Source organism: Lethenteron reissneri, chromosome 36 (genome assembly GCF_015708825.2).
Source record: "Lethenteron reissneri isolate LAM-NWPU_2019-01 chromosome 36, ASM1570882v1, whole genome shotgun sequence".
Classification (NCBI taxonomy): Eukaryota; Metazoa; Chordata; class Hyperoartia; order Petromyzontiformes; family Petromyzontidae; genus Lethenteron; species Lethenteron reissneri.
This window is the reverse complement of record NC_083814.1, coordinates 9,498,831-9,523,756: the sequence shown is the minus strand read 5'-3', so window position 1 is coordinate 9,523,756 and position 24,926 is coordinate 9,498,831. Positions and strand designations below refer to the sequence as shown.

Genomic DNA, 24,926 nt, shown 5'->3' with positions numbered 1-24,926 from the left:
TGTGGCTTTTTTAATGTGTGGTGTACGCAGTGTGTTTTTGATCTCTGTGTGTGTGTGTGAGAGCGAGCGAGAGAGAACTGGGGTGGAGCGGTGGTGCAGTGATTAGCGCACTGCTCTATGAATTTTCTTGCGAACCACAGTTTTTGTTAAGTGCTCACGGCCGACATTAGGTGACCAATGACTTAACCAGTACTGGGCCTCATCTAGGTTGATTCCAGCACTGGGGAGACAAAGGCGGCCGAGCATGGTGCTGCCTCCTTCACCCCCTTGTGCGTCATTCTGGCCGTCGTAAGTGCTCGCTAACAGCACGTGCCCCTAAAGCCAGTTCAGGCTTTGTGGGGGAATGTTTGTCTTTGTCAGAGCTTAAGCATCGAGAGTGCATTAATTAAATTTTGACTTAAGACTTTCGTGACTGCAGGAATTCATATGCTTGGTTCTTTCGGTAAAGTCATGAGGATAAAAAAAGTAAAAGTTAATAAAAAAAATATAGTTCTATCTACGTGACTTTACCGAAAGAACCAACAATATAGTGCATTGATTTGTACGCAAATGGTGAGCATGCTGGACTTGCAATCCAAAACTCCCCAGTTCGATTCCATCTCCCAGCTCATTAGGTTAAAGAATAGACACATTTCTTAAATGCCTCTGTTCACCCAACAATATAACATGAAGTAACGCCACGATGCAGTGGATCGGCAGGTGACGTAAAGCGTCGGCATACTCCCACCCCAAGATGTGTGGCCAGTGTGGAATGGAAGAGTAGGCCAAATACTGTCTCGTGGTGGTGCCCTTCCACGAGCAGTGCTACGAGTACGCAAATTCACAGTTGTACCTGATATCGTGTGTATATTTCGATTTAATGCTTTCGTGACTGCAGGGATTCATCTTCTTGGTTCTTTCGGTAAAGTCACGTAAAATGGAAATAATAAAATAATAAAAATAAAACATAATAAAATACAATTCTCACGACGTTTCGGCCACAACGCAAGCAGACGTCCTCAGGTGAAGAACAGGGCTGTCGGAAAGACAGCGTCTGAATGAACACCACCAAGTTTGGCAGCGAATATTTAAGCTGGGTTAGGGGAGGAAGGGCGCCTTGACAAAGTAATTTGCATATCAACAGAGGAATTTACCATATTTATGGGAAATGCAGATATGGGTTTAGTCACTACTTGTGGAATACGTAGGAGATAGGGGGGGGGGGTCTCAAAGTCATATTATGCCCGTGCATTATGTAGGATTAGCAGCAACAAAGGGAGGAAGTAGGGTTAGCAGTAATAAAGGGAAGGAATTTTAATAGTAAGGAGCTGCATGTTACCGTCCACTCTTGGTTAAGTGTTTAGCGAGTACAGGAGTCGGAGTAACACATTCAATCAGTTAACATTGCTCCTTGGTTCTTTCGGTAAAGTCACGTCGATAGAAACTTAATAGATCACGACGTTTCGATCGCAACGCAAGCGACCGTCTTCAGGTGAGAGAGAGAAAGCTACTGGAACAAGGTCTTGTGCAGGCCTGAGATCAGTTAACATTAACGAAGGAAGTATGCTGAGGTTAACTAACAACCATTCACCAGTATCATTAATTAAAACACTCGGACAGAACAAGTCTTTTGTGCTGGAGTAAACGCCGATTACAGTCGGGTAACAAAGGCATTTTGAGTCCCGAGTGGCAATTGTTTGGTTAGCAACACCACGCTTGCCACTAGATGGCATCACACTTGTAATGCATTGCAATGGGGCGTCTCTGCTGTTATTTCATCCCAGAGTATGCAAGTTTGTTCAAAGCTGGGCAAAACAATTCGTATGTTTCACATGATGGCATTTTACATAAGCGCACTGAAGAGTATTTTACCATTTCACCACAATTAGATACATTCATTCATTTCACGGCAGTTATTCGATTCCGTTAACGTACGACCAGCCGATGAAGAAGACTCTGTGCTTGGAGATGGCCAGGAGATGGCAGTACAGCAACGGATTAAACTATTACCACGCGTATACATTTCATCATTTAGAATTGACATTGCTATTGTGCTGTGCATGTTGCGTGCGCAACTCGAATCAGCAATGCTGTAGCTTCAAGTGAAGTCTGCACGGTGTACCAAATGCAGCGTTCCAACAACAACACCATCTGTCGTGCAGTAAAATAATTGGAATAACGAATCATGGGCGTTCTGCAGACACCAGGACAGATAATCAATTTTACAAAGGGCACCATCAACAAACACGGCTGAAATATTTGCTTATTTGAAACTAACAAAAATATGCGGAGTTGGCTCACTACTTATCTTCAGTGTGATGGGTGAACTTCCAACTCACACGCAGTCTCTATCCACAACTATCCCAAGAAAAGTCTTGATTTGAAGCTTTCGTGACTGCAGGGATCCATACTCTTTGGTTCTTTCGGTAAAAAACAATCCACTGCTGGTTTGTTTTTTTCCGCCTGAGGACGACCGCTTGTGTTGCGATCGAAACGTCGTTTATTGTGACGTTATTTTTATTTATGTTTTCTACCTACGTGACTTTACCGAAAGAACAAACGAGTATCCCCAGAAAAGTCTGACTGTGTCCTGTTGTTGGCGTATAAAACAATTCACAACCATTGGAGTGGAATATTGTCGCTGGATTGCATTGTCACAACGCAGGACGTGAGAGAGGTAGAGTTTGGGGAGGTCTTTGTCGAGCAGTGGATAGCCCATGGCTGATTATAACTGGTGGAATGCATCTATTTACTCGATTGTCGTTATATACTGTGGATATCAACCTCGGTCAGATTGACAAGATCACAGGAAACAAAATCACAGGACATAAATAAAAAACCAAACATTATATTGTAGTAAGTTCTGGAAAATGTTACTATTAAGCACCATTAACATATTTTTCAGTTTTGATTGAATTTCCGTTTCTTTTTTAATGACGAAATCATTTTAGTAAAAAATAAAGTTCCATTTCGATTTAAAGCTTTCGTGACTGCAGGGATTCATCTTCTTGGTTCTTTCGGTAAAGTCACGTAGAATGGAAATTAAAAAAATTCTTGTTTTATTTTTATTATTTTATTATTTCCATTCTACGTGACTTTACCGAAAGAACCAAGAAAATAAAGTTCAAGTAAAATGTAACTTTGTTTCCTATCCCTCCCTGTTCACCTCACTCACCAACTCGCTACGACAGTTTTAACATTTTAGTATTCAAACATTGTGTACAATTTATATTGCATCTCACAGATGTGGCAAGTGCTAGCGAGCACTATCAAACGCTGACCCTGCTGAATTAAACAAACAACACACACTGAATAGTAATAGTTTGGCTTTATTATTTAATTGCAAACTATCTACAGCATTACAAATCTTCGCACAACAACACCAACAGCCTCACATACAGCCATTTGTCAATCTATGTTCTGTCATTTGATAACTCCGTTAATTTACTGCATTAAAGTTTTAACATTTCAAACTGGATCATGGACCGTGTGGCACTGCTGAAGTTTCCCAAAGTCAAGTCATCATTGCTGTTGGTAAATGTTTTTTTTTTCCTCTCTCCCCCATTTACCAATCATCCGGCATGTTCAGCGAGTAAAGACTAAAATTTGAAAAGGAGATGGACAAGTGTGGGTGTAATGGTGGATCGTGATGGGTGGACGGTGAGTTTGAGAAATCGTGGCAATGGGGAATTCGTAGCAAATCAGATCTCCTCTCGATCCGTACCCCCTTAACGCAGACCTGTCAACCCCTTATCAGTGCCCGACCTTATTACAGAACAATTCAGACCTCATTGGTCTCGCCGTGCCCTTATACATCTCAACGTTCATCCGACAAAGTCCCATCACAAGCGGCTGTATGCCGTATGGACCTGACAACTCAATATCCCTGTACAAGAATATGGGTAAACCGTACCGGTTGACAGGTATGTATACCGTTTTGTAATCTGTGCGCTGACATGTTATCTTACATTTATATAGCGCATTTATCCAAGGTGCTTTACAAGGGTTATGAGTTGTACATAAATGAGGGCAGCTAAAAGTGATACTGTGACTTTTTATGGGGGTACGGGGAGGGAGGTTTAGTGGCTTCGGGAATTACGGGGGGCATCTAGGGATGGAGGGAACGATGGGCCAGGGGGGGGGAGGTGGGTCTTGAGGGAGGAGCGGATGTGGCCTCTTCCAGTTATCCCATGGCAATGCAACAAGGATATACGCGTGTGATAAAATACAAATAAAAACAAGCCCTTGGGCAGCACGTCCTACGGATGGCGTGATTGTGTTTGTGAACTTCGATCCTCAAGAAAACCGTCCTCCAGCACCCGCTCAGTTTTGACCTCGTCAATGTAGTTGTACCCACTGAATGAAAGCTGCCATTGCATGCTAATCATTTGAAGCCTCTTAGAGTCTTTGCCCTCCAGCACCGAGTCACTGTTGCCCTCTAGTGGTGGTATAATAGCAACAAAATATTTTCGATAATTGTTTTTTTACCCTTTTATCTGGCAACAAAACTGACACCTTTTTTGGTGTCAAAAAATATGATAATTGTTTTTTTACCCTTTTATCTGGCAACAAAACTGACACCTTTTTTGGTGTCAAAACTGACACCTTTTTTGGTGTCAGTTTTGTTGCCAGATAAAAGGGTAAAAAGCCAATCATCATATTTTTTACTCGCAAATGAGGTTCCAATAGTGTAAAATATTTTCGGTCAGGTCGTGTGTTTTTGTTTTGATGGTGGTTGATTGTACCCTGCCCATCATCAATGCCATAGGTTCCTGTTTCCTTCCGGACGCCAGGATGAACCATTACTTGACTCTTCATAAAGAAAATGACTCGGGCAGATGCTGCGACTGATAAAAAATCAAATTTTTTTTGACGGATTCACCGATGCAAATCGGTAGGGAGATTCAAAATAAGACAACCCTGCAGCACACCACGTGGGTTGATAACGATTGCTCACATTCAGGATTTGGTGGCGGTGAACAGATCACTTGTGACGCACACGATCTCATCAGATCGCGAAAACGAAGCGGGGTTGAACCTGGACTGTGCTTGGCAGGGTGATCATCGTGCATAAGGGGCCGTCCATAAATGACGTCACGCGATTTTGGACGATTTTTGACCTCCCCCCCCCTCGTCACACGGCATCACAAAAAGTCAGACCCCCCCTCAAATATGACGTAACAAAGCTATGCCCCCCCCCTAAAAATGCTTCAAATCGCTTTAAACTATTGGCATTGTAGTACGTGTTTAATGTGGCTCTGCACTCTGATGTTGTAGGAAAAAACATTTATTAAAAAGTCAATTTAATTAAGTAGAACGTGTTGTCTATATTTATTAAAAGTTGCGCATTTTGATGTGACGTCACATTTCTCACCCCCTCCCCCACCTCGTCACACATCGTCACAAATGTCTGACCCCCCCCCCCTAGGTGCGTGACGTCATTTATGGACTTCCCCTAAACGGTTGCTATAGGCTTCTGTGGGGCTACCTTTGTGTTGTCAGCAGAGGGCAGCGGAGCAAAATCCATTGTTGTACCGCACTGTGCTCCCACCTCTACGCACCCAGTCTTCACGAACCAAATCACACGGCCGTTTGGTTTTAACCTATTTTAACTAAATTCATATCATATTCTTGGTTCTTTTGGTAACGTCACGTAGAAGGGAAATAAAATAATATAAATATAAAACAATAAAAATTCTCACTCCGTTTCTACTGCAACACAAACAATCATCATCAGGTGTGAAATCCACAGCAATAATTGTTATTGTTTTATATTTTTATTATTTTATTATTTCCCTTCTACGTGACTTTACCGAAAGAACCAAGAATATGAATCCCTGCAGTCACGAAAGCTTTAAATCAAAATTTAAATTCATATCGTTCTGTGGAATCTGCTTTGTGCCGTAAATCAAGGGTTATGCTTAATCAAAACACAGGAGGGGAAGGCCATTTACAAAAACATTAGATAAATAAACTGTTCTGTTTATATCAGGCAATGTTAATGACGTAGCCCCTTAATATTTGATCTATAAGTCGGCGCTCCTAAATGGAAGTTTCTATTTTATTGAATCCGCCGTACAGATGATAATCAGAATGTGTATTTATACTGGAGGAATAATCCGATGAGCTATGAAGCTCTTGAACACAGATGTCCAGTCGGGGCACGGCGTCAGAACGTTACAGTGACATACGGAGTACCAATGATGCAATGAAAGGGAAAAATCCTCGGGAGCTGATTTCACGAACATGAAAGTGCTCCTCCCCACTGCGTTCTCTTTAATTCCCCCATTAGCTCCCGTGCGCCGGTTCGCTTGTAAACACGTGCGGAGTTATCGCAGTTTGCTCTCGATTATCCAGGGTCATGTATTATCCGGATGCCCGGATGAAATATGACACGGACAGGATGCGAGCGACACGCGTGGAATCACGTTGACAAGACGGAAAGAGTGGTAACGCGTTCATTGAAGTGGGCATGTGAAGGAGGCAACGTCTGCTTCTCGCACCTCAGAGTAGCACGGTTGGATACGTACGGTGCGACAGAAGTTCAACATACATACACAGAAAAAAAAACACATGCAGTTAAAAGAAAAAGTTCGAGCTATTAAGTAAGTTGGCTCGGGCAGGACACTTCACGAGAGGAGCTGATGGCTGATGATCAAGAATAATGAGTGGAGTATCAGCCAAGGGAACGGGACGCTCCCGAGCGAACGTCCACGGAGGAGATGCGGCGATGAAATCAGCTCGCGTGCGGACGCTCGACAGATTATTGCATGACGCGATCCTGAGAGGTGGCCGCGTTGGCTTGGGGAGGGCGTTCATCCAGCAGTGGATTGACCACTCCTGATGATGGCGATGACGGTGATAAGACTCAGAATTCATGTTTATTAAAATAATCAGTTTACGTGTCGACGCGTGTGAGGACCCTTGACCTCTGAGATCGGGACGCGAGTCATCTGGCCACGGATAATCGAGAGTTAACTCTAATCGATTATCATGATTAATATATCTCAATTAGAAAAAAAAAACGCCTAGCAGATTGACATTATCCTATACATAGTTTAAACACTGTCTTCATTACGGTACACAAATTAAAAACATATTATATTGTACAGTGTCTGGAAAATGTTCACTATTAAGCACCATTGACACATTTCCAGTATTGATTGAATTTCCGTTTTTTTATGACAAAATAATTTTAGTAAAAAAAAAGAGTTCAAGTAAAATATCATTTTGTTTCCTATCCCTGTTCACCTCACCCGCCAACTAGCTACGATAGTTTTAACATTTTATTATTCAAACATTGTGTACATTTTATATTGCATTTTCTTTTTAAAAGTGTCAAAATGTTAAAGTTATCTATACAAGTGATTAACTGAGAGAAATAAAAGGTTGGCTCTTAATACATTACGTTAAAAAAAGTCGTACGATGATTTTAAGCACTGAAATTACGTAACAAGATGTTATGCTCTACTGAATATGAACATAAGTTAACTTGGGAACGGCGATGTGGCATTGCGGTGAGCGAGACTGACGCTCGTCGCAGAGGTTTGCAGTTCGCTCCTGCTGGCCGCCCTGGTTAACACTGCGGGCGCATTTCCCGTAAAAAAATATGTTGCCGTCTGCTTTCACAGTGGACGTCAAAAAATCCCGTGACATTTGCAACAATGACGATAACAACAACAACGACAATCGGCCATGCATGGTCCAAATTAACCGAAAGAAATAAAAGTTACCCGCAAATTACTCGATTGCAAAAACACATCGCAATTATCGCCCAACCCCCGCCCCCCCCCCTTACTGCGAGACATATAAGGACCCTCCTGATTAAAGAGTCTTGAGACTCAGTGGGGGCTTTCCTGGGTTAAAAAAGAAATCATCAACGATTTCCCACAGTACTATGTGGTGGTGGAGAGAATGAATCCACGTTCTGGGGCAAAACCGGCCTTCAGCGAGAGGATTGCGGACATACATGGGCTTGCCCAATTTTCGTGAGAAGGCGGCACTTTCGGCAGGTGTGCGCGGGACACCGTGGGCCAAAAGCGTCGGACACCCGTGTCGTTCCTCCGATTACGGCCGCACTTGCCCGCGTCTGGCGGCTAGCTCCGGGGAGGCAGCGCGGCCGACGCCTGGGAGGGGAGTTGAGGAGGTCCTTCTGCAACGGGAAGATTGGAGACACGGAGAGACGTCGGGCAAAAAGCGACAAAAGAAACCGTAGGTAAATTCCGGCTGCGCGTATCCTTCCGCTGAGGATCGAGAGTCGCGAGGGAGCAGAATCGGGACCCGGCAACCAGAGGAACAAGAAGAGACATTTTTTTTTCGAATTCCATAAAAAAAACAGCTTAATATTTCAAGAGCCGCAATGCATTCCTCGAAGAGCCCGCGTAAGGGTTCCGGAGCCGCAGATTGCCCACCCCCTGGTCTAGAAGGGCAAGTGATGCATCAATAAATCTGGATCAACATTTACGCCGCCCAAAATTGCAGGTTTGTATTTTTTTGAAAGTGAGTGACTTGAACTGGAGAGTGGACAGAATCGTAAAGTGGTCGGTTGTGACCGCTTGCATGAGATAACCAAAAACAAACTGTTTGGATTCTAGAACTTGTAAAATCGTCATCATGATTATTATTCCCGTGTCAATGTTGGTGTTTCGATTCGTTCTAGATTTGAAGTTTTCGTGACTGCAAGGATCCATAGTCTTTTGGTAAAGTCACGTAGGTAAAAAATAAAAAATAAAAAAAAGAATAAAATAGAAATAACTAAATTAAATCCCACCTGATGACGGAAGCTTGTGTTGATTCCGAAACGTCGTGATTTAATTTAGTTTTTTCTATTTTATTCTTTATTTTTATTTTTTATTTTCACCTACGTGACTTTACCGAAAGACCCAAAGAGTATGTTTCGATTCGTGTTTGTTTCATTATCGTCGTTATTGAGCTACTGATGTGTTGCAATGACGTTTGTTTGTTCATCATTCCGCTATTGAGCCCGCTGTGTACACGAAGAAGCTCATGAGAGACAGAGTGAAAGGCACCACCAAACCGAGCTTTTCCTCTGCTGTATATAACCAGTTTATCAGTTCTAATTCCATACCCAATTATCATGGTGGTGTTGTGTACAAATCATTTGTCCCATTGTAGTGCAGCGTTACAGTGCAGTGTCACGGCCAGGACAGGATTGAGGTTATGAGAGGCCGAAGGCGAATATGAGGGAAGGGCCTACGTATGCATTACACATTGCTATCTTCTTTTGTAAAGTCATGAAATAAATTTAATTATTTACCTATGTATAATGAACACATCTATTCGACTCAAGGTAAAATCATTTCTTAAAATCAAATTTTGTTTCCCCCAGCTTCAGCTGCCGTGGCAAAGTCGCGGACGCTGTCATCGTGATTGAAAGACGAACGAAAAAAGATTCCCGAAGGCCCGCGCTACCGTCGCTCGGCTGTGACTTGGAGGGGCCTTGCGGAAGTTGCCTACGTAACACGAGGGCCCTCAGGCCCACGGCTTAAATCCTTGCCCTGGCCACGGCAGACGCACCTTCGCGGCACGTGGGGCCCACCCAACCGAAGAGGCAGGTGCACTTCCCGTTGACGGGGCTGCATCGGCCCCGATTGGCGCAGGCGCATTCCAGGGAGCAGCTCACGCCGTAGCTTCCTGCCGGACAGCCTGTGCCAGAGAGAGAGAGAGAGGGAGCATCATAGACACCACACGCGCGTTAACGCACGGTGGGTTCCAGCAGCCAAGGTCACGAAAAAAACGATGGGTTTATCAAGGTTGGGCCGCGCAACGATCTGACCGGCTCTGTGCCATTAGAATATCCTCCACCGCACGACGGATCGTCACACGGTGCGCGCAAGCATTTAACGACGCGCCAATTATTATTGTTTTCAGCTGAATGGGAAGTTCAAGGACTATTCTGAAATTGCTACTCTTGGCTGCGCGGGGAAGTCACGTGACCGAGCGGTAGCGCGTTTGCCACGTGTTGAGGTTCGGGCCTAGCGGCCAACCTCGTGCGTGCTGCGGATGTCTGAACACTAAAGACATGACGCCTGTTCCACGATCGATTTTAAATATCCCATTACAATTGTGGGCGACACTTGCCAGCGTCAAGGTGCAAATGCGCAAATTGTAAACAATTTAGCTGCGTGAAAAATAAGAATGGGTTTTACCCTTTATGACCATACAACAGGCGTTAAGATATTCAAACACCAAATTTGTACCTTTTTCAGGGAATCAAGTTTGCATTAACCCCACGTACTTGTGTTCACCACAAGTTCACTACAAGCGTTCACCACAAGTCCGTGTGGTTAAGACAGACTTGATTCCTTGCAAAAGGTACAAATTTGGTGCTTGAACATCTTACCACCTGTTGCATTGCCAGAAAGGGTAAAACCTATTCTCATTTTTCATGCTTTGAAAATGGCAAAAAAAAGTTCCCATGAAATTTTGCTGTAAATGACTCAATTGGGAAAGACATCGCAGTATCTCCCTCTGCTGTAAAACTAGTGCAGACTCTATATGTGAAACACACGCAGCAGAGGTCGCAAATGGGTTTTGATTCCTTACCCGTACCCGGCCGCACCAGGGTCGCAAACGGGTACCCGTACCCGGCCATACCCGTACCCGGCCATACCCGTACCGTACCCGTACCCGGCCGGGTACGGGTAGAGTACGGGTATCGGGTACCTGATTGCGACCTCTGGGATGAAGCCATGTTGCAGGCGCGGGTGGGTTGATTCTAGGAACTTGAATTGTGAGAAGAGACAAGACGTTGGGAAATGAGTGACAGTTACTCACCAGTGACTCACGGCCTACGCGTACCCGTACCCGGCTGCACCAGGGTCGCAAATGGGTACCTGTACCCGGCCGGGTACGGGTAGCCGGGTATCGGGTAGGGTACGGGTATCGGGTACCCGGTTGCGACCTCTGACACACAGTGCTTCACGAAAGCCTTCCGCTGTAATAGCGGCGCAAAACACCGCGTGTCCTTGCGGTTTTGCCGTGCTTCGACTTACCAGCGTCGCACTGCGCTCCAGTCTTGCCCGGGGGACACAGGCACTCCCCGGTGGCGGGATGGCAGGGAACACCGCCCTGGCAGTCGCAGCGGGCACGGCACCCGGCCCCGAACCTCCCTGCATCACAGCCTGGCACCACCCAGCACCACCGTCAGCACGAGGACAGTGCCTGCCGCCCAACAACCTTGCTGGTTTGCGCATGTGCACACGCACGGGCAATTGAGTCGTGAATCCGGGGATGGTTGAGGCTCCTCCCCGAACCGTGCGGGTCGTGGGTGAGTTATTTGTTCGCACTTTTCATCCTCACAGCGGCTTTTGGCTGCTGGCCGTCGAACAAAGCGCGCTTTCAGATGCGCTTCTGTGGACGTCTGGAACGTTCTTCCTTCCGATATTCGGAAGCCACTGGAGCTATGCAGTTTTAAATATAGAATGAGAACTAATTTCTTTAGAAGTGCTTTTTGTGTTTAGATTATTGTCCTCCCCCCGCACCTCCGATTAGCACGGTTGGCTACGTACGGTGTGAAAGAAGTTAAACATACGTACACATATTGCCAAGCTAATGAAGTACGGGGAGAATGGGAATATGTGCTGATTGAAAACTCTCTTCTTCAGGCACGTTTGAACGCTGTTTTTCATGACCAATTCCACATTGCCAAGAGCATCTTGCGCACAAAACAACCCACTACGAGTAGAATAATGGAGTAAAGCATAATATTACACGTCATGATGATTACAGTGCCATTAGCATTATACCTTTCTGGCAGCGCTCTCCATGAAAGCCGGGGGGGCAGAGGCAATGCCCTGTGGCGGGATCACAGCTTGCCCCGTTCCTGCAGTGGCACGCGCGCTGGCAGTTCAGCCCGTAGAATCCTGGTGGGCAGGCTACCGGAGCAAGAGGGCGCAGCACACAGGTCAGCTCAGGCTCAGCGTTCGCGCTCGCGCTCACGTGAGGAATATACGATCCCATATCTAAAACTACCTTACAACGGATATACATATTTGTGGGATGATGTTACAGGCAATGAAGGTGGAGGGTAGGGGTGGGGGGAAGAAAGATTGATTGACTTGAAGTTGGATAAAAAAAATATATGCATAATTAGTGCCCTTTCCCGAAAACGTCATCTATTATATAAGGGACTCCTCTACTTACGAGCATTCAACTTACAAACTTTCAGAGATACGAACAAACCTGTCCCGTATGTCCAGTTGCCTGTTCGGACCGAGAGTCGTACGTTCAACCAACGCGCAATAGATGGCGGTGGTTGTTCGGTGTCATTACCCAGCATTCCCAGAATTTCTACCTGGGCTGCCGCCATTGGCTACATACGGTGTGATATAAATTCAACACACACACGTCCACTCACCCACTCATTGATCCACTCACTCGCTCAACTCACGGTTGGCTACGTATGGTGCGAATGAAGTTCAACACGCATTCACGCATACGTGCGAACGACCGACGAACGATGGACAAATGTAGCCGCTTAGCGAGTAGCCACTGATGGGTAACAGCAGCGGAGGGAGGCTGCGGCAGAGAGAGAGACGGTGAAATCAGACAATTCGGAGGCGGCTCCCACGTCGCACACCCGGACTGCCAACTCTCTCACCGTGCTCGCAGCGTGGGCCGTAGAATCCGTCCATGCAGCGACAAGCCCCCGACACAGAGTCGCACGTGCCGTTGTGCTCACAGAGGCAGTCTTGCCGGCAGCCGACCCCATACTTGCCCGCCGGGCACTCTGTAACCGATAGAGAGGAAGCCGAAACACGGCGGCTGCAGCTGCCGCCCAAAGCGCTTTACGATGCCCTATCGAACATCCACGCTGGGACATGAAGACTTTGGAAGTTAAACCAAAATGTTAAGGGGCTGCGTCGGCAGCGGCGCACAAACACAAAATACATCATAATTGTTTTTTTACCCTTTTATCTGGCAACAAAACTGACACCTTTTTTTTAACAAGGAGTCATGTTTGCATAGACCACAATACCTGATAATGTATGCACTATCAGAGTTATGTTTTTTGTTTGCATTATGACTGCAGGTATTGTGGTCTATTCAAACATGACTCCTTGTAAAAAAAAGGTGTCAGTTTTGTTGCCAGATAAAAGGGTAAAAAAACAATTATCATATTATTTACTGGCAAATGAAGTTCCAATGGTGGGACAAAATACATCTTTCAGCACGGAAATATAATAACAATGATGACCGAAACAAGTTGGCAGATTTTGTATTCTCGTTTTTCTTATGGTGCTCGGCCATCACAAAGGCACTGCGTATTGTAAATGAGTATAGTCCGCCACTTGGGGTTTAATTTTTCAAATTTGGAGCGTGGCACTGGCACACACGGACGGACTACTCTCTGTCGAATAGCGTCGAGGCATCTTTCGCGTCCGCCGCGAAGCCGACAGATCGCAGTGGCCTATCGCCAATCCGCCCGCAGCATTTGCTGGGCATCTTTGAAAAAAGAAAGCTTCACATCTCATCGAATTTCTCCGTTATGAAATAAATATTCCGATCCCGCGTTATATCCGGGGCGGCCTTCGGGCGAGAGCGGCGAGCCTGTGCGGGCAAACGCGAGTCCATGCCGCCACCCCCCAGCGAGGGGCCCTGCGAGCGGTGACCTCTCTCGCAGTGCGCGCCCGTCCAGCCCAGGCCGCAGGCGCAGGTGCCGTTGCGCGCGTCGCAGAGGCCCGAGTTTTTGCACTGGCAGCGGCCGCCGCACCTCACGCCGAAGCGTCCGCCGGGGCAGTCTGCGGTAGCCGAGGAGAGAAAAAAGGAAAAGAAAAATATGAACATGAAAAAAATATTACGGCGGCGATCATATCTAACGGCGCACGCGAACGCGGCAGGGAAGCACCGGTGCATCCATTCAGACACTGATGTTGCTTCCTAAGATCGTGGTTACTACATCGAATCGCGCCTGTTATAATCAACGCGTTTGGGAGTCGTGTATGTGTTGTATACACAACTCCGAGTGCTCCAGTTTCCTTCCACATGTATAAACTATTCATTAGCTGAAAACAAATTCATATATATGTAATAACAGCCATAGAGGGTTCACGTGGGGATTGGCTTGCCGGTCCTGCTCGTAGCCAATAAGGGTTGAGATAGGGACCATGGCCCAGGCGTGATCACGACATGTCATCAGGAGTGATTGGCCTAGCCATTCGGGGCCCCAGCTAATGGGGAGCCGGATGAGGGGCGTGGTCCCGGGATTGACAGGGAACCATCGAGAATGGTCGAAGCTGTCCATGAACGATTGGCTGGGGGGACCACGTGACGAAGGTATTAAGAGAGAGTGAGAGAGAACGATCGGGAGCAGACTGAAACTCACAAGAGCAGGGTCACGCACGGACGGGGGCTCTGGGTGCCACGTGCGCGGTGGGGACATAGTGCGAAGTCTGTCCTCTCTCCGTTGTCTGCCAGCAACGGAGAGTGAGTGAGCAAAGTGTATTGTGGAGTGGAAATAAAAGGACTGATTCCGAAGCCATCTCAAGAAGGATTATTACATATATATGCAGCTCCCAGTGCAGATTGTGCGGCGTTATGAGATACAGTTTTGCACGAACGTCACAATATAAAAAAAACACCGACAATATATAATTTATGAATTTGGCCAGGCTTTTGCAGCGTAAGTCTTTATATGAGAACTACCGTGCCCTGTGTGTTACGAACAGCCGAACTGACGCGTCACCGCTACAACTGACATTTCGCTCAATGGGCCTGGAACTAATCAATTCGTTTGCCGAAGACGTTGGCGGGGCGAAACGTCGGACAATCATGCCGCACAAACGCGCAGGTACGACCCCCCCCCTGCCCCCGGAACAACACGTCGGAGATACCTAAGTTTTGTTCTCTCTCTATGTATCTCTGTGATATCTGTCTGCTTATATGTCTGTCTATATGTCTCTGGTTCTGTGTTTGATCTCTCTCTCTCTCAAATTTAGCATTCTTAGGAAGAACGTAATCAACCAGGTAGGGTGTTGACTGTTATGTTATCCGACTCTCTGTTGTACTGCATTACATTTCTAAGTATACTAGATTTGTGTTTCTATTTCATTTATACCTGATGACGATTGCTTGTGTTGCAATCGAAACGTCGTATGCTAGTATTTAATTTAATTTATTATTTTATCTTGATACGTGACTTTACCGAAAGAACCAAAGAAGAATGTATCATCTTCCTGGTTCTTTCGGTAAAGTCACGTAGAAGGGAAGAAATAAAATAATAAAAATAAAACATAATAAATTATTTTATTATGTTTTACTTCCCTTCTACGTGACTTTACCGAAAGAACCAAGAAGATGAATCCCTGCAGTCACGAAAGCTTTACATCGAAATTTGATGGCAAAGTCTTCATGTTAGCCGTCCTTATCCACAGATAACAGGAATGTTTGTTGTGGATATTAGGATCGGGGCAAAGCGCTGGTGCAGGTGGGTCGCGCACTGCGCGATGAAACCGGCCACCTGAGTTCGATTCTGAGGCCGTGGCTAAAATCAGTGGGAAGTAATTTCTCAAACGGTCCTGGCGCTTATCTTCACCAATTCACATCGAGCAGAGTGGCGAACTATAGTCTAGCAACCCCCCCCCCCCCCCCCACCATGACCAACAGTGGTTTAACAAAGAGGTTGCAAATTATTCGGATGACTTCTAATCGGATCCATCCACTCCTCGCACCCCGTCACCAAAAGCGAGTGGAGGAGTTTCACTGCCATCTTTTACAATGATCGAAAAAAAGAATGTATCACTGTGCCCCTTCTTCACCTTCACCACAGTTGGGCCCCGCCAGCCCGGGCGGGCAGCTGCAGCTCCCCGTGACGCGGTCGCACTCTCCGCCCCCTCCGCACGCGCACGCCAGCGCGCAGTCCTTGCCGTAGCGGCCGGCCGGGCAAGCTGCAGCCGGGCAGGGGGGAGAGAAGTCACGTGACCGCACGGGTTCTGCGAAGATCTCTCTCTTTCTCTCCAACGTTGCGTTGGTTTCTCGGAAAGATTCAATTTTCCGATGGCCATGATGATGATAATGGTCGCGTTCGTGCGAGATGCAGGTCGCGACGAGAAAAGGGGGCTCGGGTAGCGGCTCTGCCGGGGAGGGCCGTGGGTTGTCGGGCGGCGGTGGCTGTGCACGTCGTCTGTGATCCAGCACCGTAGAGGCAGCAACGAGGGTTGGTGAATCACCGTCGCAACAAGCGTTGGGAAACTCCCTTCCCGTGGGGGCGTCGAGGTGCCAATACCCTGGCTTGCCAGAAGGTAGTACGAAAAACAGCGTGGACCAAACTCCATCTGTTCCTTCTGTATGGGATAGACTATTTCCTTCCACATCTTTCAACACTATTAATTGGCTGAACACATCTTGATATATATACATGCATCTCCGTGTGTTGCAGATTGTGCACCATAATGAAATGCAGTTTGCACGAATGGTGCAATATAAAAACGTTCATTTGTATTCAAATTGTTCATTAATTTGGACAGGTGTTTTTTCAGGGCAAGTCTTTATGAGAGCTACCGTGCCCTGTGTGTTACGGACAGGCGAACCCACGGAGCAAAGCTAATGCAACAACACTTGGGGAAAGAGTAACAAACATAGGAATAAGGAATAGGAGCTATACATTCTATGTATGTTGAACTTCTTTCGCACCATACATAGCCAACCTTGCTAATCGGAGGTGCGGGGGTGAAGGACAACAATCTAAACACAAGAACCATTTTTCAAGAAATCAGTTTTCACCCGAGACGATTTAAAAGTGCATAGCTCCAGTGGATTTCTAATATCTGAAGGAATAAGCGTTCCAGACGGCCGCAGAAGGGCCACGAAAGCGGTCGCCAATCACGGCACACGGTGAACGGGAAGCGTGATCTCGCAGTCGATTCGGGATCACGCTGGGAGCCGGGCGAGGCGCCGGAGAACGGGACGGGGTTGCTCCGGTGAACTTTTGGGGACTGACACTCACGCAAGCTGCAGTCGGCTCCGGTGAACCCCGGCTGGCAATCGCAAAAGCCCGACGTGGTGTCGCAGCTTCCCCCGTTGGCGCACTTGCACGTTTGCCTGCAGCCCGAGCCGTAGCGGCCAGCGGGGCAGGCTGGGCGGAGGGGGGAGGACAGAAGTGGGACGCTTTCGTTGAGAGCACGCTTCGTTGTTAGAGCGAGGGCTTAATCGCGAAATTGTCAGGAATATGACTGGATAGCCCGTGCCATACGCGAAGACTTGGTATGCATATAAAGCAGCCACAGACAGCCACGAATATTCAACTGCAAGTGTGTAACGATTTCCCCCCGCCGCCCCCGCACGCAACAGTGATCCAATCGCTTTCCAACAATTATTCAGGGCTGCATCAGAATACATCGCACGCAATATGCGTAACTTGCTTCGCGTACGCACGTGTAAGTTTCGGGTAATGGAGCTAACAAGACGTGAAGAGAAGATGCGCACCCTGGTGGGCCTTGCCAATTGTTGATGTACGCATAGTGCTGATACTTACGCGATCCGAGGGCGTAAATACTCGCGCGATCGAGGCGCTTCCGGGAGAGAAACGGAACAGGGTGGACGCGGACGGCGTGAGCCCGTGGAAAAAATAAAGAAAAGTGTCGACCCTCAAACTGCGTCGTCAACCGTGCCAACCAGAGGTGCGGTTCAGCGAGGACGACGACGCTCGCTCGCCGTGTGAGCTACTCACCGAGGTGGCAGCGCTGTCCATGGTGGCCGGGTAGACAGTGGCACTGCCCCGTGACCGGGTGACACTGCTGTGTGGGTGCCTGGCACTGGCAAACCCGCTTGCAGTCCAGCCCAAAGGTGCCCGGCGGGCAGGCTGTCAATGCGGGAAAACAAGAGTTTAAATCGTGGGTCGTTCACCACCGTTCACCACCGTTCACTGTTCACCGCTACAACGTGTTAGCAGCAGCAGCAGCAGCTTGTCGAAGCCACGCTAGAAAAACAATAACAGACTATATATATATACTCATGTTAATTATCATTAAATGTCCAGTTTAGCCTTCAGGTCGAATTGCAAACAACACGAAATGTGTAATTTATTAGAAGAACAAATACATTCCTATGTAGTTTTCTCAATGTTTTATGAACTACCACGGTGGATTGTGGGTAATGCAATTAAAACAATTACACGTGGGTCCGTTTCACCGCAAATGTGAACTCAGTCTAGAATATGTCCGCTACAAAACGTAATGCTGGGAAACATTAGTCCAGAAGGCCCACAGGCTGTGGAACAAAAATGATATTGACACACACTGATTGATATATATTATTTCAATAGTCACCCATGAAATCAATACGTTACTTTATGTCTTAAGCACGTGAAAACGAGCTTCAATAATGCATTTACCTTGTAGTTCATAGAGCAAACGCTCGTACTCGGTGATTCTGGTGTCACTAGATTACACAGTGGCGAGATGTTAACTACCTCTCCTGGTATACAGGAAGTTGTGGGTTCGATCCCGACCCTGACGCGAGATGTTAACTACCTCTCCTGGTATACAGGAAGTCGTGGGTTCGATCCCGACCCTGACGCCTGTATATTTGGAGTTTGCGTGTCTCTCTCCGTGGTTGCGTGGATTTTTCTCCGGGTCCTGCGGTTATACCCTCGTCATTTAGAATCAAGATCACGCGTTTAAGAGTATTTTTTTTTATTTCCACACGACGATAAGCCACTTCGTTGAGCTATCGTTTGTGAAAGCCAGGTCGCTTCTGAAAAAGAGCTACGTAGCTCAGTGGACCTTACACGGTAAAATAAAAAATAGTTTTTAGTATAGTAGTAGTGGACGTCTTGGAAGAGTAAAAACAAATATATAGTATAAAAGTAGGTTGTCGTGGATTTTCCGTACAACTCTGCATTGTGTTTTTTTCCGCGGTCGTGCCGCGTGCTGTTGGACACGACACCCGGCGTTCCGCTCCGTGTGCCGGCAGCGTCCTTCGGAACTAGACTGTCTCTTTCGATTTAAAGCTTTCGTGACTGCAGGGTTTCATCTTCCTGGTTCTTACGGTAAAGTCACGTAGAAGGGAAATAATAAAATAATAAAAATAAAACATAATAAAATACAATTCTCACGACGTTTCGGCCATAATGTCGGAAAGACAGTCAGACCTGCTCTTCACCTGAGGACGGCTGCTTGCGTTGTGGCCGAAACGTCGTGAGAATTATTTTATTATTTTTACTTTTATTATTTAATTATTTCCCTTCGACGTGACTTTACCGAAAGAACCAAGAAGATAGACTGTCTCTCTTACACCGCAGCTCCTGAAGAAGCTCCCAGCACGTAGGGAAACAAACGTCGGACATCGTGCCCGACGACATGGCGGCACAACCCCGAAAACACATGCAGCTTAGGAGACAACACATCTGAGATCCTTTCTGAATTTGAAGCTTTCGTGACTGCAAGGATTTCATACTCTTAGGTTTTTTCGGTAAAGTCACGTAGGTAAAAAATAAAATAATAAATAAATAAATAATAGAAAAAAATTATAGAAATAAAATAATAAATCAGAGATTTATAATTTTATTTCTATAATAATAATAAAAAAAAAATCGGTGATTTATTATTTTACTTCTATTATTTGTTCTATTATTTATTATTAATTTTATTTTTTACCTACATGACTTTACCGAAAAAACCTAAGAGACTACATCTGAGATCCTGAGTTGGATTCCAGGCAGCCGCTTGAGATGAAAGCACGTTCTAAAGTGCATCGAGTTAGCGATGTCACCGCTGGTCATCAGTGACCACAGGGTTCGCTGCTGCTGCTGCTGCTGCCGGGGTGGATGGACGCCACGTACTCAGCTCACAGCCGTTGCCGGTGAAGCCCAGGGGACAGCCGCACTCCCCCGTCAGGTGGTTGCAGGGAGCTCCTTGTCTGCAGGTGCATCGCTGCGCGCACTCCGCTCCAAACTGGCCCGGCAGGCAGGCTGCACGGGCACGATCCACAGGCACCGTGAAGTCACGTGTGCAGGGAGAGGGGGGGGGGATTCCAAGAACACAGGATGAGATGTTACTATCCTTTGTGCAAGCACTTCCAAGAGTTCATGAACAGTGAGCCTGGTGAAATTTGGGGAGCGCATCGTCAGTAGTGTACCTTTGGTTCCTAGGGTGTTTCGGCCTTTCACACGATACACCCTCCCCAAAGGCGGCCAGCGACAGAGTGATCAATCCTACGCTTGCGTCCCATTCCCAATTAGTCATAGGAGTTGCCTTGTTGTTGATAGCCAACATCCCATGGCACTATGCATGGCAGGGGCGTCCTCCTCCCTGAGTCAAGCATTGTTGACCGCATACCTCCTGGCCCTCTCACTTCGGGGCCCAGCTGGGGTCTTTCCTCTTCATCCAGAGCCACTGACTTCTGCCTTCTGCCGCCTCCGATACAGCTTTGATTGCCGAACGCTGGCTCTGGCCCTTAATTCCCAGGTCTCTAAGCAGTCTAGTTGTAGATGTTGATACAAAACCTCTGCAGCCCACCTCCACTGGTCGGACTTCTGTGTTCCAGCCATGATGCCGTGCTTCGGCAGCTAGATCGGCATAGCGCAGATGTTTTCGCTCATAAATAAAATAAAAATGTAATATGATGCACGAGAGAGGGTATAAGAGACACGAGGGAGCTCTGACGAGGTGCGTTGTTGTTTCATTTTCTGAATGAACGTCAGGTCTGTGGTGATATAGAATAAAAAAAAAATCCTCAGTAAAGACCAAGTCGCTCAAGTGCCTAACACTGTGTCGGCCAACTGAGCCTCTTGACTCACGGGTTCAAATGTTGGTAACCACACATATTTAAACCAGATTCTAAAGCGCAGTGAGTTGATGATCTTTTGGCCACAGCCACCAAATGTCTGTGCCCAAAGAGATTAAATCGATTTTTCACTTAATGCAGCCTCTTTCAGCTCCGATCATCAGAAATGTTGCATTAACCTGATCAAGACCATTTTCATGGCTCATAGAGGGGACCTCGCTCGCTCCTTCCGAGCGAGTGAGCGGGTCAACGGAGGGGGGGTGCTGCTTACGCTTGTCGCAGCGCTTGCCGCGCCAGCCCGGGTGGCAGCGGCAGGCTCCGGTCTCGGCGTGGCACGAAGCCCCGTTCTCGCAGTCGCAGCGGCTCCCACAGCGGAGGCCGTGCTGTCCCGCGGGGCACGCTGCGGCGCACGCGCACACACGCGCAGGGAGGGCACAAAACGACACCGCTCACTTTCCTCCTGCGTGCAAGGGAGTTTCAACAACATCGCTTTAATCGTTTGTGCATTGCGTACGGGCGGGATGCTGCCATGGTGTGATGGTTAAGGCAACGGACTTAGCGCACTCCAGAGGGCGCTAGATGAATTTAACAATTTCCTAAATCCCCCCACCCCCCAACCTCTGTCCACGCAAGCACCACAATTAGTCGATCGGCAGGTCCGCCTGTGGTGGGGTAAAGTGGATAGTCTCACGGAAGAGTAGGCCAAAATCCCTCTGGAGTTCAGCGTCGGCGAGAGCAAGCACTTCGATTCGTCTCAGTGCGTTCTTGGAAACAAAAACATAATACTCGGTGAAGAGGGCATGCAAGGATGGCGTTGATTTATATCCGAAAAAGGGCTTTTTGTACGTACGTATGTTGAACTTCTTTCGCACCGTACGTAGCCAACCGTGTGAATCGGAGGTGCGGGGGAAGGACAACGAACTAAACACACAAAAAGCTGTTCCACAGAATGTGCACTCATATCCAGCTTCTACCCTACCCCAATTGTCGATGGATCCCTTTGTAGACGTCAGTGGAATTTTTGATTGTTTGTGCTCGCCCCGTTGTCGGCGGTGGGTGGGTAAGGGTGGGTGGGTGGGTATGGGTGGGTATGGGTGGGTGGGTGGTATGGGTGGGTATGGGTGGGTGGGTGGGTCGGTTGGTGGGTGGGTATGGGTGGGTGGGTCGGTTGGTGGGTGGGTCGGTTGGTGGGTGCGTGGGTATGGGTGGGTGGGTCGGTTGGTGGGTGGGTCGGTTGGTGGGTGGGTGGGTATGGGTGGGTGGGTATGGGTGGGTGGGTATGGGTGGGTGGGTGGGTTGGTTGGTGGGTGGGTGGGTATGGGTGGGTGAATCGGTTGGTGGGTGGGTATGGTGGGTGGGTGGGTCGGTTGGTGGGTGGGTATGGGTGGGTGGGTGGGTTGGTTGGTTGGTGGGTGGGTGGGTATGGGTGGGTGGGTGCATATGGGTGGGTGGGTCGGTTGGTGGGTGGGTGGGTGGGTCGGTTGGTTGGTGGGTGGGTGGGTCGGTTGGTTGGTGGGTATCGGTAGGTGGGTGGGTGGTTAGGTTGGTCGGTTGGTGGGTGGGTTGGTGGGCGGGTCAGTTGGTGGATGGGTGGAACCTACTCTCCTCGCACGTGGGCCCCGTCCAACCCGACGGGCAGACGCACTGCCCCGAGAGCCGGTCGCACAAGCCCCGGTTGGCGCACTTGCACGGCCGCCGGCAGCCCTCGCCGAACCTCCCCTCCTCGCACTCTGCACTCGCGCGAGCACGCAGCAAGACAGAGAGACAGAGAGAGAGAGAGACAGTGAGACAGAGAGACGGAGAGACAGTAAGACAGAGAGACAGAGAGACAGTGAGACAGAGAGATGGGGAGACAGAGAGACAGTGAGACAGCGAGACAGAGAGACAGACAGAGAGACAGAAAGACAGACAGACAGAGAGACAGAGAGACAGACAGAGAGACAGAGAGACAGCGAGACAGAGAGAGACAGCGAGACAGAGAGACGCGCACGCCGCACCAAGCCGCTTGACGAGACATCGCAACATGACGCACGCGCGCAGCCCCCCCTCCATCAATCTACTGCTGGATGAGGACCTCCACCACCGCGCCCTGTCATACGTGGGGCTTGTTCGCCATTGTCGTCGTCGTCATCATCGTCATCGCCATCACTTAATATTTATCCCGCACCTCCCGTGCAGTGCATACCGAGGTGTTCTGTGGCAGGGGACCCGGGGACCCGGGGACCCCCCCACCACCGTGGCAGCTATTCCTGTGCGGCTCAAGGTGTAGGCAGCGCCGGCCTGCAAGTGGGCCGCATCGGTCGATCTCCTGGCAGCGCCGGGCGATGTCGCGTGCGTGGAGCTTATTGCCAAGTAATTTGTGGGTAAAGTTGCCGAGTTTGGATCGTGGAGATTAAAGCCACAATTTTAATTGTTGTGGGTTTACTCTCCAACACGCCGGTGTGCTGAACTGGTAACGAATTTTGTTTACGTGACAAACCTTACTAATTGGCTGTGTCGGGTGGCGGCGGGTTTAACGACACATTTATATTTACGCGATCTAACTAAAAAAAAAAAAACTATATTATGGATATTTGCTTCATTGTTGATGTACTTTGTTTTTATGCTCTGGAATGTTTCGTGTTGGTGACCCATCTCACTCTTGCATATGAGACTCTATCCTGGTCCCTTGATTTCTGGCCGGGCTAAATGAAATCATCCTCAACCGGAACGTTTCGTGTAGAATCGTGAAGCGAACGAAGACTAATGCAGCTCGGGGTGGTATTAGTCAAGGGGCGGTGTTAGTTAAGTGGCGGTGTTAGTTAAAAGGGGCGGTGGTGCGGCGCTGGTGCGTTGCGTACCCATTTCACAGGAGAGGCCGGTCCATCCGCGGGGGCACGAGCAGGCGCCCGTGACAGGATCACAGCGCCCGGAGTTCTGGCACGTGCACTCGTGCACGCAGCCAGGCCCAGACCGCCCGGCGGGACAAACTAAACGGAGACAGAGATCAACCCCGAAGGGCCTTTCACAGACTGTTGGGGCAATGGCTGCAAACGAGCACCTCTGAAGGCCGGCACGGCGCACGGGGCGGCGGGGGCAAACACCACGCCTGGCTGCCTTTGTCTCCCCAGCTGGTCACCCCGTGGTGCCCTTATAAAACTCAACGTTTAACCTACTCACGCTGGCTTGTGCCCGCCCTCACAGTCGAGCATATTTGTGGAATACACCACGCCGCCGTTGACCCTGGCCATTGACCGAGCAACCCAACGTTCCTACCATCTCCCTCCGCAGGAATGTGTTTTATTGTCATGGTTGTTTACCCAGGAGAGCCTCACTGAGTCTCAAGACCATTTTGCATGAACTTCTTGCTAAACTTCCTCAGTCGGGGGTGATATTGCCCGAGTAATGTGCGGCTATTTTTTCAGCATTGGGGATGTTTGGCCAGAGTCAGTTCCACCGTACGCTTGTTTTTAACCATTAAAGGAAATCAGAGAGCCTGGCGGAAACCCAGTGCAAAATGGGTTAGAACACACGAACTAATTTCTTGAAAACAGGTTTTTTTTGTGGTCAGTGTGTCGTCCTTCCCACGCACTTACGATTCGCACGCTTGGCTACGTACGGCGCGAAAGAAGTTCAACAAGCGTACAGACACGGAAGGGCAGCCCAAGTCCAAAAATCTACCAGCCCCCATTCTTGCTGCGAGGCCACTCCACCACCACACCGCCGCCAAATACCACCGTGACGTGTATGTCACCGCACCCTGCGTCGCTCTTCTCTCGCCCGAGACCTCCGTTGTTGCACGAGGACCATGAGCTCGAAGCGCTTCTATCCGGTGCCTCGCCTCTCGTCACATCAACGAACCCGGAACACAGAGACCCACGTGCCATTATCCCCGCATCTCATCGCACTCCGGCATCCTCTCGACTGCTTCCACATGTAGATGTGGAGATTCATGTAGACACATGTCGACACATGTAGACACACGTGTGCAAGGGTGGTCCCACCTTCCTGGCAGTGCACCCCGGCCCAGCCCGGGGTGCAGGCGCACCGCCCCGTGGCGACGTCACAGGCGGCGCCGTTGAGACAGCGGCACGTGAGGCCACAGCCCTTGCCGTGCCGGCCCTCGGGGCATCCTGCGGGCACAACGCACGCTCCACACTGGCTACCATCATAGCACACTGACTACCATCATAACACACTGGCTACCATCATAGCACACTGGC

The 24,926-nt window shown here is 48.5% G+C and overlaps 1 protein-coding gene across 3 annotated transcripts in view; it reads right to left on the bottom strand.

Moving 5' to 3' along the window:
* Window positions 1-5,406: 5,406 nt before the first annotated feature.
* LOC133351105 (multiple epidermal growth factor-like domains protein 6) overlaps window positions 5,407-24,926 on the bottom strand; it is a 117,043-nt gene continuing 97,523 nt past the window's right edge. For all 3 annotated transcript variants that reach the window (XM_061566052.1, XM_061566054.1, XM_061566053.1), the window contains 14 exons: window positions 24,708-24,836; window positions 23,565-23,693; window positions 22,326-22,454; window positions 20,996-21,124; window positions 19,781-19,909; window positions 17,669-17,800; window positions 16,946-17,074; window positions 15,759-15,887; window positions 13,614-13,742; window positions 12,602-12,730; window positions 11,748-11,876; window positions 10,995-11,123; window positions 9,517-9,645; window positions 5,407-8,131 (listed from right to left, as the gene is read on the bottom strand). In XM_061566052.1, coding sequence (XP_061422036.1) covers window positions 8,076-8,131; window positions 9,517-9,645; window positions 10,995-11,123; window positions 11,748-11,876; window positions 12,602-12,730; window positions 13,614-13,742; window positions 15,759-15,887; window positions 16,946-17,074; window positions 17,669-17,800; window positions 19,781-19,909; window positions 20,996-21,124; window positions 22,326-22,454; window positions 23,565-23,693; window positions 24,708-24,836 — 1,736 coding nt within the window. In that variant the 3' untranslated portion in view covers window positions 5,407-8,075. The remainder of the gene's footprint in view (window positions 8,132-9,516; window positions 9,646-10,994; window positions 11,124-11,747; window positions 11,877-12,601; window positions 12,731-13,613; window positions 13,743-15,758; window positions 15,888-16,945; window positions 17,075-17,668; window positions 17,801-19,780; window positions 19,910-20,995; window positions 21,125-22,325; window positions 22,455-23,564; window positions 23,694-24,707; window positions 24,837-24,926) is intronic.